Source organism: Cibotium barometz, chromosome 60 (genome assembly GCF_041138505.1).
Source record: "Cibotium barometz isolate CiBa-2024 chromosome 60, ASM4113850v1, whole genome shotgun sequence".
NCBI lineage: Eukaryota > Viridiplantae > Streptophyta > Polypodiopsida > Cyatheales > Cibotiaceae > Cibotium > Cibotium barometz.
Genome location: NC_141105.1, coordinates 6,353,412 through 6,365,635, shown reverse-complemented (window position 1 = coordinate 6,365,635; position 12,224 = coordinate 6,353,412). Strand labels below are relative to the sequence as shown.

Here is a 12,224-nt window from a genome sequence, read left to right as displayed (position 1 = left end):
ATCTGGGGATCGGCCATGTTGGAGTCTCCTCATAGCTTTCTTTATCATGTCTATGGTGAAAAAGCTAGATGTAGTGGGGCAAGGCTATGGTGGGTGTGGAAGGGGGGGGCTGATCAAGAATGTGATATAATGAGTGGGCGTATGTGTGCCAAATATGTGGGTCAGTGATGGGTGTGGGTGGTTGGCATTCCGTATCCAGCGCCAAGCCTCCTCAGAGTTACCGCTCAAGAATAGTCTGTATAGCTCCCAATATTGCTCTACGTCTCTATGCACTTTTTTTACGACAAGTAAGGGATTGGTTTAGTCTGTGAGCCTGTAGGGCCGAGGTTTGGCCCGTAGCTACTTCTTGCAAAAGACTGGCACGTGTAGTGTTGCACTCGTCATACCAACTATTCTGGGGCATCGTGCCAGTCCGAGGTTTGGTCATGGAATGAGAGGTATGGGGGAAGCTGGCAATAGCCGATGAATGGAGAAGCGCTGTGAGTTGAGAAGAGAGTGTCAAGAGGTGCAGCTGGATCCATCGATAAGAGGTGGTGGTAGATGTGATTGCAATAGATATGATCGCTATTGTGGTTGAAATGAGTAGTGATGTAATGTGTAGTGGGGGGTAAAGGTGCGGGTGTGGGTGGAGTGGTGGTGAGAGAGAGTGAGATAGGCATGATCCGCTCCAAGTGGGTGTGTGGGGATGGTTAAGGCTGATATGTGCTGTGCTATCCCCATGGATCCCAAAATGTAGTCAACCGTGCTGGATCCCCCTCCATGTGGAAAGCAAGTAAGCCCTCCTGAATTTGGCCATCGTGTCATCCCGTTATAAATAACAAGACGATGTCTGGATCCCAGCTCGAGTAGATGTCTCCCATATCTTGTAACAATCCCATGATCTTGAGAGAAGCGCTGGTCTCCTGTGTCCGCGTGGTCCAGGGTGCGGAACTGGGTGGGATCCTCAAAATCATCTCTCACACTGCTTGCTCCTGGTCCTGGCATTGAAGTCCCCCAGTAGGAGAACTTCACCTAGCCGCATAACCTTGACAATCTCGTCGGAGAGTGATGAATATGGTGAAACACCCCTCCTCCTTCTCATGGACCACCTGAGGCTGGGCATATCGTTAGGCATCTGTTGGAAATTAGCATACAGCTATATAAAGTGGCCTGGTGGGTGTGAGCTGGAGTCGAATCCACATGTATCTTGCCTCCTCGTCTCTCCAGACTATACTGATCATCCCCTGTAGCTGGTCTCAAAAAAGGACTGCTACACCTCCAGATCCTCGAACTTCCCCAGATGTGTGGGTCTTCCTGCGGTATGTACTCCCACTGATATCCTCTAACCCTGGGTAGACTTCTCTCAGGACTTTGGTGTGTCTTTGTATAGAAGATGACATCTCGTCCAGTGAAAGTATCCTGGAAACCACCTGCATCTGACAATAAAGTGCTATTACAGTTCCAAACCACCATGTGTCTCACAGGCCCCGCGCCCCTATTTGGTGCGCATCTGTGTGATGATGACTCCCCATCTCGGTAAACTGCCCATTTCCCCTCCATACGAGCAGCCATAACTTTCTCCATGGAGCTCTGCCGATGAGCCACCTGTGTGGGTGTAAGATCATTTGAGAGGTAAATGGTCTCGCCTTTAAGGGCTCTGCGGGTATCCATGAATGCTTGATGACTCAAAAGATCCAGGAAGCGAATGAGCAGAGGTCGTGGTCGTGCAGTGTCTGTTCCAGCTCTCCATGCATCTGCAAAGGGATGTCTGTCAACCTCGAGCTTCTTGCACATCTGTAGAACATCAGCCTTAGGGGAGCTCCCCTCAGACGTGCCGGTAACTCGCACATGAAGCATGTGAGTCCTTCTCCTTTTTTATTCCTCCAATGTCTCATTGATAATCTCCGAAGAGGGTGTAGACCTGTGCTTCTTCTTCACCTCTATCCACTGCCTCTTGCTTGACCACTTCAGCCCACCCTTTGGTGAGCTCATCCTTTGTAGCTTGAATGTGTGCTTCCATGTCCTTCGTTATCTTCTTCTTGACCTCCGTAATATTGGAGATCTCACCATCCTCCTTCATCCGGGCTTTCATTCGGCAAGCTCTTCTTTGAGCTTGGCGATTTCCTCTCGGTGAAGCTCCTTGAGCTCCTCCATCTCCTGGGCTTGGTGGTCTTCTTGCAAGAGAAGAATGTCCCGCATCTATTTCAACCCTTGGACGCAGGTGCCGAGTGGGTGCTTGTCAGTGGAGGCGGCAAGGTGTTTTTTGATTTCCTCGATTACTCCGTTGAGGGAGGCGTACAACCCCTCCCATTTGGTGGATCTTGTCATCTTATGTGTATTGGGCATGGAGGAAAAGGGGAGAAAAGGAGAGGGTCTCGGAGGGTTATCTGAGAGCGCGGGAGGGCGAGAGAGGAGGAGAGAAGATTATGTTGCTACCTTGAGGGTGGCACACAGCGCAGACTCGGCAGAGGTGGCACGGCACAGACAGAGCACAGCGCCTGTGTGCAGCACGCAAGCAGAGGCTAGGGGTACACACAGAGAGAGGGGGGGGGGGGGGTGCTCACAGCAGTGCAAACAGGGCACACAGCAGCAAATACAGTTCGGAGAGAGAGAGAGAGAGAGAGAGAGAGAGATCTTAAAGTTTGCAGAAGGCCAAATGACCTATGAGACCGGACACATAACTGAAAGACCATGTTGGTCTTGAGCTATATCCATGATCCAAAAAAAGAAGGACAATACATTAAAAAAATACATCTTAATAATCAGCTAGACAATTTGCCATGTCTAGCATCAAGTACAATCACCTGCAACGAGTTTAATAGCGCTCGACCCTTCATGCGATTAGGAAATTCCACGGCAATGGTCCCGCGAGTTCGAAAAGGTACCACCGGAATGGCCAGCCCAATTGCGGTTTCCGCAACTGCCACCGTTAACTCTAGTGAAGCGAATGATTAACCCGTCATATCATCCGAATAGACAGAAAATACCGGAAAGTTCAAATTGATAGCCAATGGCATTGACTCAATTAGCGTCGGCATAATAGTAATATTTCTTCTATTCGAGAGAATTCCCCGAATACCTAAAAGAGAGAGAATCATGGAAAATGTCAAATATTCGACCAGAACCTTCGCTAGAAATCTTTTGGTTTCTTTTTGGGTATTGGCTTGGGTTTTTGTTTGGATCGAAAATCCTCAATGAGCGCTCTACCTTCACAATAGACTGCACACTTGCCCTCTTTCTGAGGTGCTCTGACCTTGGCTAATTTTGTATTCTTCTGCATGAGTTGCATTGGGTGAGTTCCTCCACAATCCATATCTTTGTACCGTAAATCTTGTTTGATTGTTTTAGGAAGAGTTATAGAAAGAAAGTTATATTAAATGTCTTCAAAAGATCCAATAGGTCTTTGAGACCAAAAGTGATACAAGAGTTCCATGTGGTACTGGGCCATGGAAAAAGACTAAGAAAACTGAAGACTTCATACAAACTAGCTGTATGTCTATCTTATCATCATCATCATCATCATGAGCATGGTGTGCACTATGGTGAGCACGTGTACAGATGTGTTTAGTTCTCTCCTCCTTTGACTGCGTGACTTGTGTTTGTTATCTTTGCAAGAAGCTAAAGCTCAAATCAACACATAATACTAATTAATATACCTACATTGAAATCCCTTCTTTTTCAGGGGATAGTCTGCTGTGGGAACACAAGATGCATGATCTTTTGTTCACTTGTGTGTATGTATGACTGAATCAATCACTTTTTTACCAGGTGCTTTTGCCGCTTGTGAATATTCCTATGATTGATTATACGCTTGAATGGTTGGCATCGGCTGGTGTAGAGGAGGTTTTTGTGTTTTGCTGTGCGCATGCAAAACAAGTTACAAGTTATCTTGACAATTCAGCATGGCGGTCACAGCCAAATTTCAAAGTCTTTCCCATAGAATCTCATGATTGCGTCAGTGTGGGTGAGGCTCTCCGTCTAATCGATCAGCGAAATGTGGTATGCTCAAATACTTGATTGCATGCTTGAACTTTTAAGTATGTTGTTTTGGGTTATGATGCTCCTCCACAGCAACATGCACAGTTGTTCAGTTTAGCACACATGTGGCAGGTTTATGAATGTTACCGAATGTTGTATGTCATATGGTGTGAAGGTGTGTAGGTGCTACTTTCTTACAGGGCTCATGTGGTATGTTCATCTGTACAAATGTGTTTGTACGCATTATTAGAGTGAGAACTTGCTGCATGTGGTATGTTACATTTGTCGATGAGGAAGAGATGGGCATGGGAAGATGCCGGCAGGATTGGTAAATGGGCATCCATTTGCTGACATCATGGGTTCTGGGAGGCCATTACGTCAGCATACACTGGAAAACCTCATCTCCTTGCATTGAAGGTTGCAGCTCCACTCTGGAACACTCATAATATACTGCACGTCTCCCGGTGGTGCAAGGGGGGACTGCGCTTGATCGATAAACCATGACGCTATTCAGGATATTTTCCTTCATTCATGGAACATAAGGGACTGGTTTTAATGCTATTCTTGTGTTGCATGCTCTGTTGCGCTCTATTCATTACTTCATGGTGTCCATTTGTGGACGGTTTAATTATTATAAGTTAAATGTCATATTCACATTAGCTTTTCAGTCAAATGACAAGTTTTTGCTGCCATGAAAGGTACGGGGTGATTTTGTGCTCATAAGTGGCGACACCGTGAGCAACATGTCTTTGAAAGAAGTTCTACAAGAGCACAAGGAGAGGAGAAAAAATGACAAATTATCTGTTATGACTATGGTTGTAAAGCGTTCGAAACCCTCACCTGTAACGCACCAAACCCGGCTAGGAAATGATGAATTGCTGCTAGCGATTGACCCGCTGACGAAGGAGTTGCTACACTATGACGATGGGCATTCCAGCAACTTACAACGCAGCAGTTCAAGGCAGGTTGTGCTAGACAGCTCACTTTATTTCAACAAAGCCTCAGTCAGCCTGTGTACGGATCTTCAGGTAATCGATTCTACTTTCAGTTTTATAAATCTTCTAAACATTTTTCCTATCTCTGAGGTAAGATGTATACTGAAGGTATATGCAATGATAGGAAGGTAAATGTTTATAGAGGTTTACCATGTTGGTGCTTCCAATGTGTAGCTAGCTAGTAGCTAAACAGCGTCGCTTGTAAAATTTTTCACTCATTATGGATTGTCTGAAGAGCATGCTATCTTGAAACACTCTAGGTTCAAAAGTGACTGTGCTGGGTTGAACTGTTATCAGATATGGCATCCATCATTTATGGGCTAGATAAATTCCTGCGACAAGTAAGTTGCTGAAATACTTAAGAGTTGATCTTTGGGCGATATATTCACCTGCTTAATGTCCACTTGAAGGTGAACCCCGTTCGATTGAATGCCGTGTCGATGAGGATGCTCTTGTGGAAGAGCTTCCCAACAGCCTTTGTGAACTTGTCCGCATAATTCTCTGGTGTTGGCCAATTTGCTGTCTTGACCCTTGCATCTCGCAATAATGCAATTGTTACAGGCGTAGCAGAAGATTGTTGATTAGGTGTTCTTAAGATGCAATCATTGCTAATGAGAGGAGAGAGTTGCAAGAGACAGTACACCCAATTGGGTCCCAATTCACCAACTGAAGTGCCCCATCTTGTGGTGCATGTGCTTATATTATTGGATTATAAGTGAGTACAAAGTGGTTTTTTACCAAAATGTTGACTTGTTGGAGTGCCTAGACCTCGGTGAAGGCGCATTGCCTGATTCTAAGCTGACTGTTGGCAATTGTCACACTGGGCTTGTTGCTTTGCTGGGGTGGATGCCCTGCTGAGCCTTGGAAGACTTTATTGCTAGCATCTTGAAGATTCTGATAATTCCTGGGGGCTTGATGATCTCCTTGCTCGAATGCTGAAGGCTGAAGTCTTCAATACCTCAGAGATGATGCACGAGGGAGGCTAGGGGTCTTATTTATAGGAGAATGGCTGCCTCCTAGAGCTAATGGGCCAGCCCTACAGCCCCACGACTAGAAAAAATGTTGAAAAGGAGGGAATATTCAGCGTTTTAGGCTGGTGGAAGGCAGTAATATTATCACGGGTGTCCAATTGTAATTTTCTAACCTTATCCTTAAGTTTGGCCTCCACACATGGGTGCCCAAACCCTGGGCAGCCAGAAATGGTCTTCCGAGGTCGAAAATAAGCTGCCTTCTAAATTCAATTTGCATGGCTTTACTGCTGCTGATCACTCTGTGCATTGTGCTACCTATGGGTCTATAGACACTGAGGGGGCGACCAACCAAATGTGTGGGCACTTGCTGCCATGTGTCAGGAGCTGCCGCACACTTGACACCACCTTGCATGGGTGGTGGCAAGGAGGCAAAGTAGAGTTGACCCACATTGGAGAAGGGATATGCATCATTGATTGGGAAAATACTTGTAACAGTTGGGCTGACACGTGCACAGCCTATGGGTTGTACAAGTGACATGGCTTCCACAAGCATTTAGCAAGCTTTAATCCATTTATCCAAGCATTTACAGCATATAACACAGCATGAGCATGTGTTTGGGGCTTCTACAGCACCAACAGCGGGTACATAGTATTTAGAGCATTTATCACATCAGTTTGTGGACTGTGGAGCCAGCCGACAGGACCTGGTCAGCAGCTGACTGCAGTAGTAGAGCACTTATGAAGTCGTGAGCATTTACAGCAGCCGACAGCAGTATTCAGCAGCCGATAGCAGTATTTTAGGCATTTAATGTAGTCATGGAGTCCCTGACATCTTGTTGACTGCTGTACAGTACCCAATCAGCATCCAGATTCCAGTATATATAGAAGCACATCATTTCAGTCATGGGGCATCTGAGCATCTTGCATTCTCCGCAGCGTTTCCTTCCTAAGGAGCCAAGGGAGTCAGTAGATCGTCAGCAGCCTGCAGTACAGCATACCCAAAGGTACGGCGGGGCAGTTCATTATCCACAAGGCATTCAGCATTCAACATCCAGCATATTCAGCATTCAGTAAGTATTCAGAATTTAGTCATCATTCTCCTATCTCCTACATAGAGGAAAGCCAACATTCCAACGGTGGACCTCAGCATTGGAGAAGGGATCAGTCACTCATCAGCAGCATTCAGTGTCTCTCTCTTCCCGAGATATATACTCATCTAGGGACAGCATAGATCTATTTACAGATCTTCATTGTAACTCATCCATTTAATATAGCTGCATTGCATTGCATTGACACCATTGTCTATATCATTAAGTGAAGTTTTAGTTTAGCCTAAGGTTGTTTACGACGATCAATCCCCCTCATGTCACACAGGCTGTGTAGAAAAGTGATGGGAGGCCAACCAGGGCCAAGGTGGCCTGGAGAGTGATCATTCAACCACGTAGCAGAGGGAGGCTTGGCCTCATTGATCCAGCTATACAGAGTCGTGCCTTGCTGGGCAAGTTGATTGTCACAGGACTCCTACCTCGTGGTGAGCCTTGGGAGGATTTCGTCTTGGCCCGGATTTCAGCCCGCACTCCGAGCTTGGAGGCCCGTGGCCGCAGAGTACATATCTTCATACAGAGCTCTACACCCACTATTGGGCATTGATGACGTTAGTGGGGATGTCGTAGTATCTAGTCCATACTATGCATAATGGAGTTGATAGTTATAAAGTCTTGTGGGTTGACTACCATGAGTATATAACATGCACGTTCCTAAAAGGTGAATTTGGGCATGTTCCTGGATCATAGTTGTTTCTCGTACGCGTACGAACAGGTTCGTACGGTACGATACCGTACGAATTCGTACGGTACGATATGGCCGTTTATAGCCGTTTCGCTGCCACTTGCGCCGTTTCTTTCGTCGTTTTGTAGCCGTTTACCGTTTGCTGGCCGTTTGCTGGCTTGCTTTGTGGCCCATGTGTTTGCTTGGCCCATTGGACATGTTACATGCTTATAAAATGCCCACCCCCTAAGCTTCTCTCAAGGCTCTAGCCTCTCATTACTCAAGTGAGTCGTGACCATCAAGCCCCCCCTCTCTTGCGTCTTGCTCAAGTGACCATCAAGCCCCCCCCCCCCCCCCCCCCCTCGCCCCTCTCTCTCTCTCTCTCTCTCTCTCTCAACTCTCAACTTTCAAGCCACTCTCTCCCCCATAGGCCCTCTCTCAAGCCTCTCTCTCTCTCTCAAGCCTTTAGGCTCTCTCTCTCAAGAGTCAAGACTCAAGCCTCACTCTCTCATTTTCTCAAGCCTCTCTCTCTCTCTCTCTCAAGCCTATCCATCTCTTGAATCTTCTAACTTCTCTCTCTCTATTACAATGACAAGGGAGAAGAATGAAGCCTTCAATGTGCATGCTATCCATGTAGAGAAAGCCGATGGAAAATCCAAGTCATATTGATATAGGTGGACTTGTAAGTATTGTGGCAAACAATACACAAGTGGAGTTACTAGGCTTCTCCAACATCTTGGAAAGGTGGGGGGGCAAGTTGCGCCATGCAAGGAAGTCCCCCTTGCTATATCCGATGAGATCTTCAACAAGATCAAGGGTGGATTGGGTGCTCACTATGATAGTGATAGAAGGTCAAGGGCGGATGATGAGGTCATTTTCCCGCCTTGTGATACATCCTCCCCCGCCGCCTCCATCGGTGCCGCCTCCGCCGGTGCCGCCACCGCCTCCTCAAAGAGACAAAGGCTTGAGTCTCCCATGAGGCAAGCCACTCTAGCCCAAGCCACCGGGGGGTTCTCTTCTTCTCTATCACATCTCCGAGAACGGCAACGGCTAGCGGATATAGAGATTGCACGCACCATTATTGAGTGCAATCTCTCATTCCATGTGCTCAAGGTAGATCAATGGAAGTCAATGGTGAAAGCCATTGCAAATGTGGGCCCATGTGAAGGATGGACCGGCGTCTCCTATCATGACATGCGCACGAAGAGGCTTGTGGATGAGAGGGAGAGAATCGATAGATCTCTCAATCCGGTGCGGGCGGCATGGTCCAAGTATGGGTGTAGCATCCTCTCCGACGGATGGAGTGACTGGAAGAAGAGAGGCATCATCAATATACTTGTCTTTTGCCCTCTTGGCACATACTTTGTGCGGGGCGTGGATTCCGAAAAGGCGGGGAGGAAAACATCGGGTGCATTCATATATCGCCATATCAAGCAAGCCATCATGGAGGTAAGTTTCAACTTTCAAATTGCACTCAAGTCTTTAAAGTTTAGGCTTTAGTATATGTTATATGATCATATGTGGCTATATCATGACTCAAGTCTCATACCGCATACGCTCATTGCATCCATTCATGTGCATTGTGACATGTAGGTTGGATCGAAGAACGTGGTGCAAGTCATCACCGACAACGCTTCAAATTGCCGTCGGATGGGAAAGTTGCTCGAGGAGGACTATCCCTCCATAGTATGGACGCCTTGTGCCTCCCATTGCATTGACTTGCTCATGGAGGATATGGGCAAGTTAGTGTGGATGAAGGAAGTAATGACTGAAGCTATCTCTATTGTCACCTTCTTCACCACAAAGGTGAAGGTGCTTGCCATGTTCCGCGAACATAGCAAGTTGGAATTGAAGAAGCCTTCATCTACATGCTTCGCCTACATGTGGCTCCTCTTGGAGCGCCTCCATGATGTGAAATCCTCCCTTCACCAAGCAGTGGTCTCCACAATGTGGAATGAGTGGGATGAGCGAGAATCGGCGGAGGCCAAAGCCATGCAACGGCTTTTGCCTGAAGGAGGAGTTTTGGCAGTCGGTCCGCACTATTGTCATTGCGGTCACGCCGTTCTATAGGGTATTGCGGATGACCGACATGGAGGGAGCCACCATGTGCCTTCTTGTTCACTTCATGAGAGAGGCCATAGCAGAGTTGCGCGCTTCTCCTTCTCACAGGGGGCACTCTTGAGAGTGTAAACAAAGTGCAAGATGAGGAGGAGAGGATCTATGCAGAGATCTATCGAGAGCTCGAGTCGTTTGATCGACGACCTACTCGCACTCGTCGTGGGCGTGGAGGCAGTGGCAGAGGAGTGCAAGTAGGAAGCCGTAGATGCATGGTTCGTGGTGCGTCCAGGGACATAGTGCATACCTATGTGCGGCGTGGATCGGGTAGCTCCACACTCGCTCTTGCAGATGAGGATGCTCCCTTTGGCTTCTCACATGAGCTTAGAGAGCCCGAGTTCGATGATGAGGGCAACCTTCTTAGCGATGGCGACTTCGGCGAGGCCACTGATGTGTCCTCTTCTCATGAGGATGATTTCAGCGAGAGCTCTGATAGTGATGCCTTTGTCTAGTCTCTCCTTGGGCCTTGGCTCTAGCCTCTCTTTTTGTACTCGCGCCTAGCGCACATGATCGCATCGCACCTCTATACTTTATGTACTTTTGTTTGTCACTTCAAACTTGTTTAGTTGTTTTTAATGATATTTTGGTTTGAAACAACTTCTCTAGACTCTACCCTTCCAAATTGAAAATGTATATGTTTGTAGGTGTTCTTTAATTAAAAAAACCGTATTTTATCGTACGGTATCCCAAAATTTCATAACGTACCGAAAATTCCCGTACGGTATCGTATTTTCGTACCGTGACAACTATGTCCTGGATTCATCTACTCTCTTAAAGACTCCTTGCAGGTGGTTTTTGGCTCGACGGGTATCTACAAGTTGTCCTGAGTGTTTCGGAGGTTTGACCCCTTTGTTCAACCACTCCAAGAGAGAAAGAAGCCACAACTACTCTTAATCGGTAAGGATTCAATGGTTTGAACTATTGTATTCCATTTTGTACATCTACAAGTCATTGCCTTGGTAACTTGGGATTCGGAATCACCCTTGAGGTTGTAATATAAAGAACTCATTGATAATCTCTATTATTCAGAAGAATGGGGGATCGGCTCCCCTTCGCCCCCAATGAGGTGTTGATGGTCTTGGTATTTTTAAGCACAATCTAGTGCTTTGTTGGCTATCTTAAACTTGTTGTGTTGTGGTTAAATTAACAAGTAGTTAATCATGTTAATAGTTAAGTGCTGCATAATCCACCCTCTCAATTACACACATCTCATTCTCCCGCCAAAGTTCTTTAGAAGTCAAAGGAGACTTACTCTTAGCAAGATCACAAAGTCGCAAGTTTTCATCAAGCAATCACCAAGTTCTCAAGGTTCTGAGATTGCTTCCCCTCAAAGAATGGAGATAATGCTCTTATACCAGGGTTTACCGTAAGATCCTAAAAATTCACTTAATTAAGAAGTAGACGGCGCAAGTATGATGTGCAAGAACTCCGAAGGCAAAGTGTTCCTCAGTTTCGAATTCCTTGTAATCATCACTTTTGAACACCATTCTTTAGCACAAGGCAGGAGGAAATGCTTTTGGAGCTTCTCCACAATGCATGATAGGGTCACTGCACCATGCCCATCTTTGTCTCCACCTGCAGTACCAGCTCTCCCACATGTGTTCTTATGAGTACAATGTCATTGAACTGAATGTACCTGCATCTGTACGGGCTGAATTTACAGAAATACTTTCCGGGTATTGCGGTTTTGTAGTTTCTTCTGGCAAACAGGATTTTGAGCAGAGTTTTCTATTTTATATTATCCACACAAAGACTTGTGAAAAAGGGGGAAGATCAGTACCCACACAAAGAAGGTTCATTTCTCTTATGTTGATGGAATTTTTGGGGCATGTATTGAGCTTGGTTGTACATATTATTATGGTGATTGTATCTGGATTTGTCCATGAGTGAGAAACCCCCAAAGCTTGTACAGTTGGAATACTCCTTGGTAATAAATATATCCAAGAGGGGGTCGGCCCATACTGGCCGAGTGTAGTGTCTTGGATGTGATCTTCGGGATGTGCTATTTTTTTAATAGGGGAGAGACCATTGTGTTGAATTATCGGTCTCTACTCTATTTTGTTCATGCGTTGAGTTTTTTGTAATCCGGAGTGATATCTTACCATCACCAGTTTTGGATGTACATAGTATGCCAACTTTGGCCAAGAAAAGATATGAAAGTAGGGTCCTTGGATCACAACGAAGACAAGTGTTGTAGTATATTGGTTAGCACTACCTTGAGGAATCTGGATTCGCTGAGTGTTTCACGGTAGTCATTTGATGACAAGGTAAATTCCAATGGAGGAAATTTGGCCATATATGTCCCTTTAGAGCTTGAGTTGGCTTTAGGCAAGCGTACTAAATGGTCTAGAAATGCGCTTTATTACGAGCATTTGATCAAGTGGAAGGAACAGTTCAAGCTTGAGGCTAGTTGGGAAAG

The 12,224-nt window shown here is 46.1% G+C and overlaps 1 protein-coding gene across 2 annotated transcripts in view; it reads left to right on the top strand.

Annotated features, from left to right (window-relative positions):
* Positions 1-12,224, top strand: part of LOC147604910 (Trimeric LpxA-like enzyme) — a 109,145-nt gene that overhangs the window by 73,866 nt on the left and 23,055 nt on the right. For both annotated transcript variants that reach the window (XR_015265229.1, XM_086794013.1), the window contains exons 2-3: positions 3,748-3,978; positions 4,656-4,985. Coding sequence is in view for 1 of the 2 variants with exons in the window: in XM_086794013.1 (XP_086650139.1) it covers positions 3,748-3,978; positions 4,656-4,985 (561 nt within the window). In the remaining variant the exon portion in view is untranslated. The remainder of the gene's footprint in view (positions 1-3,747; positions 3,979-4,655; positions 4,986-12,224) is intronic.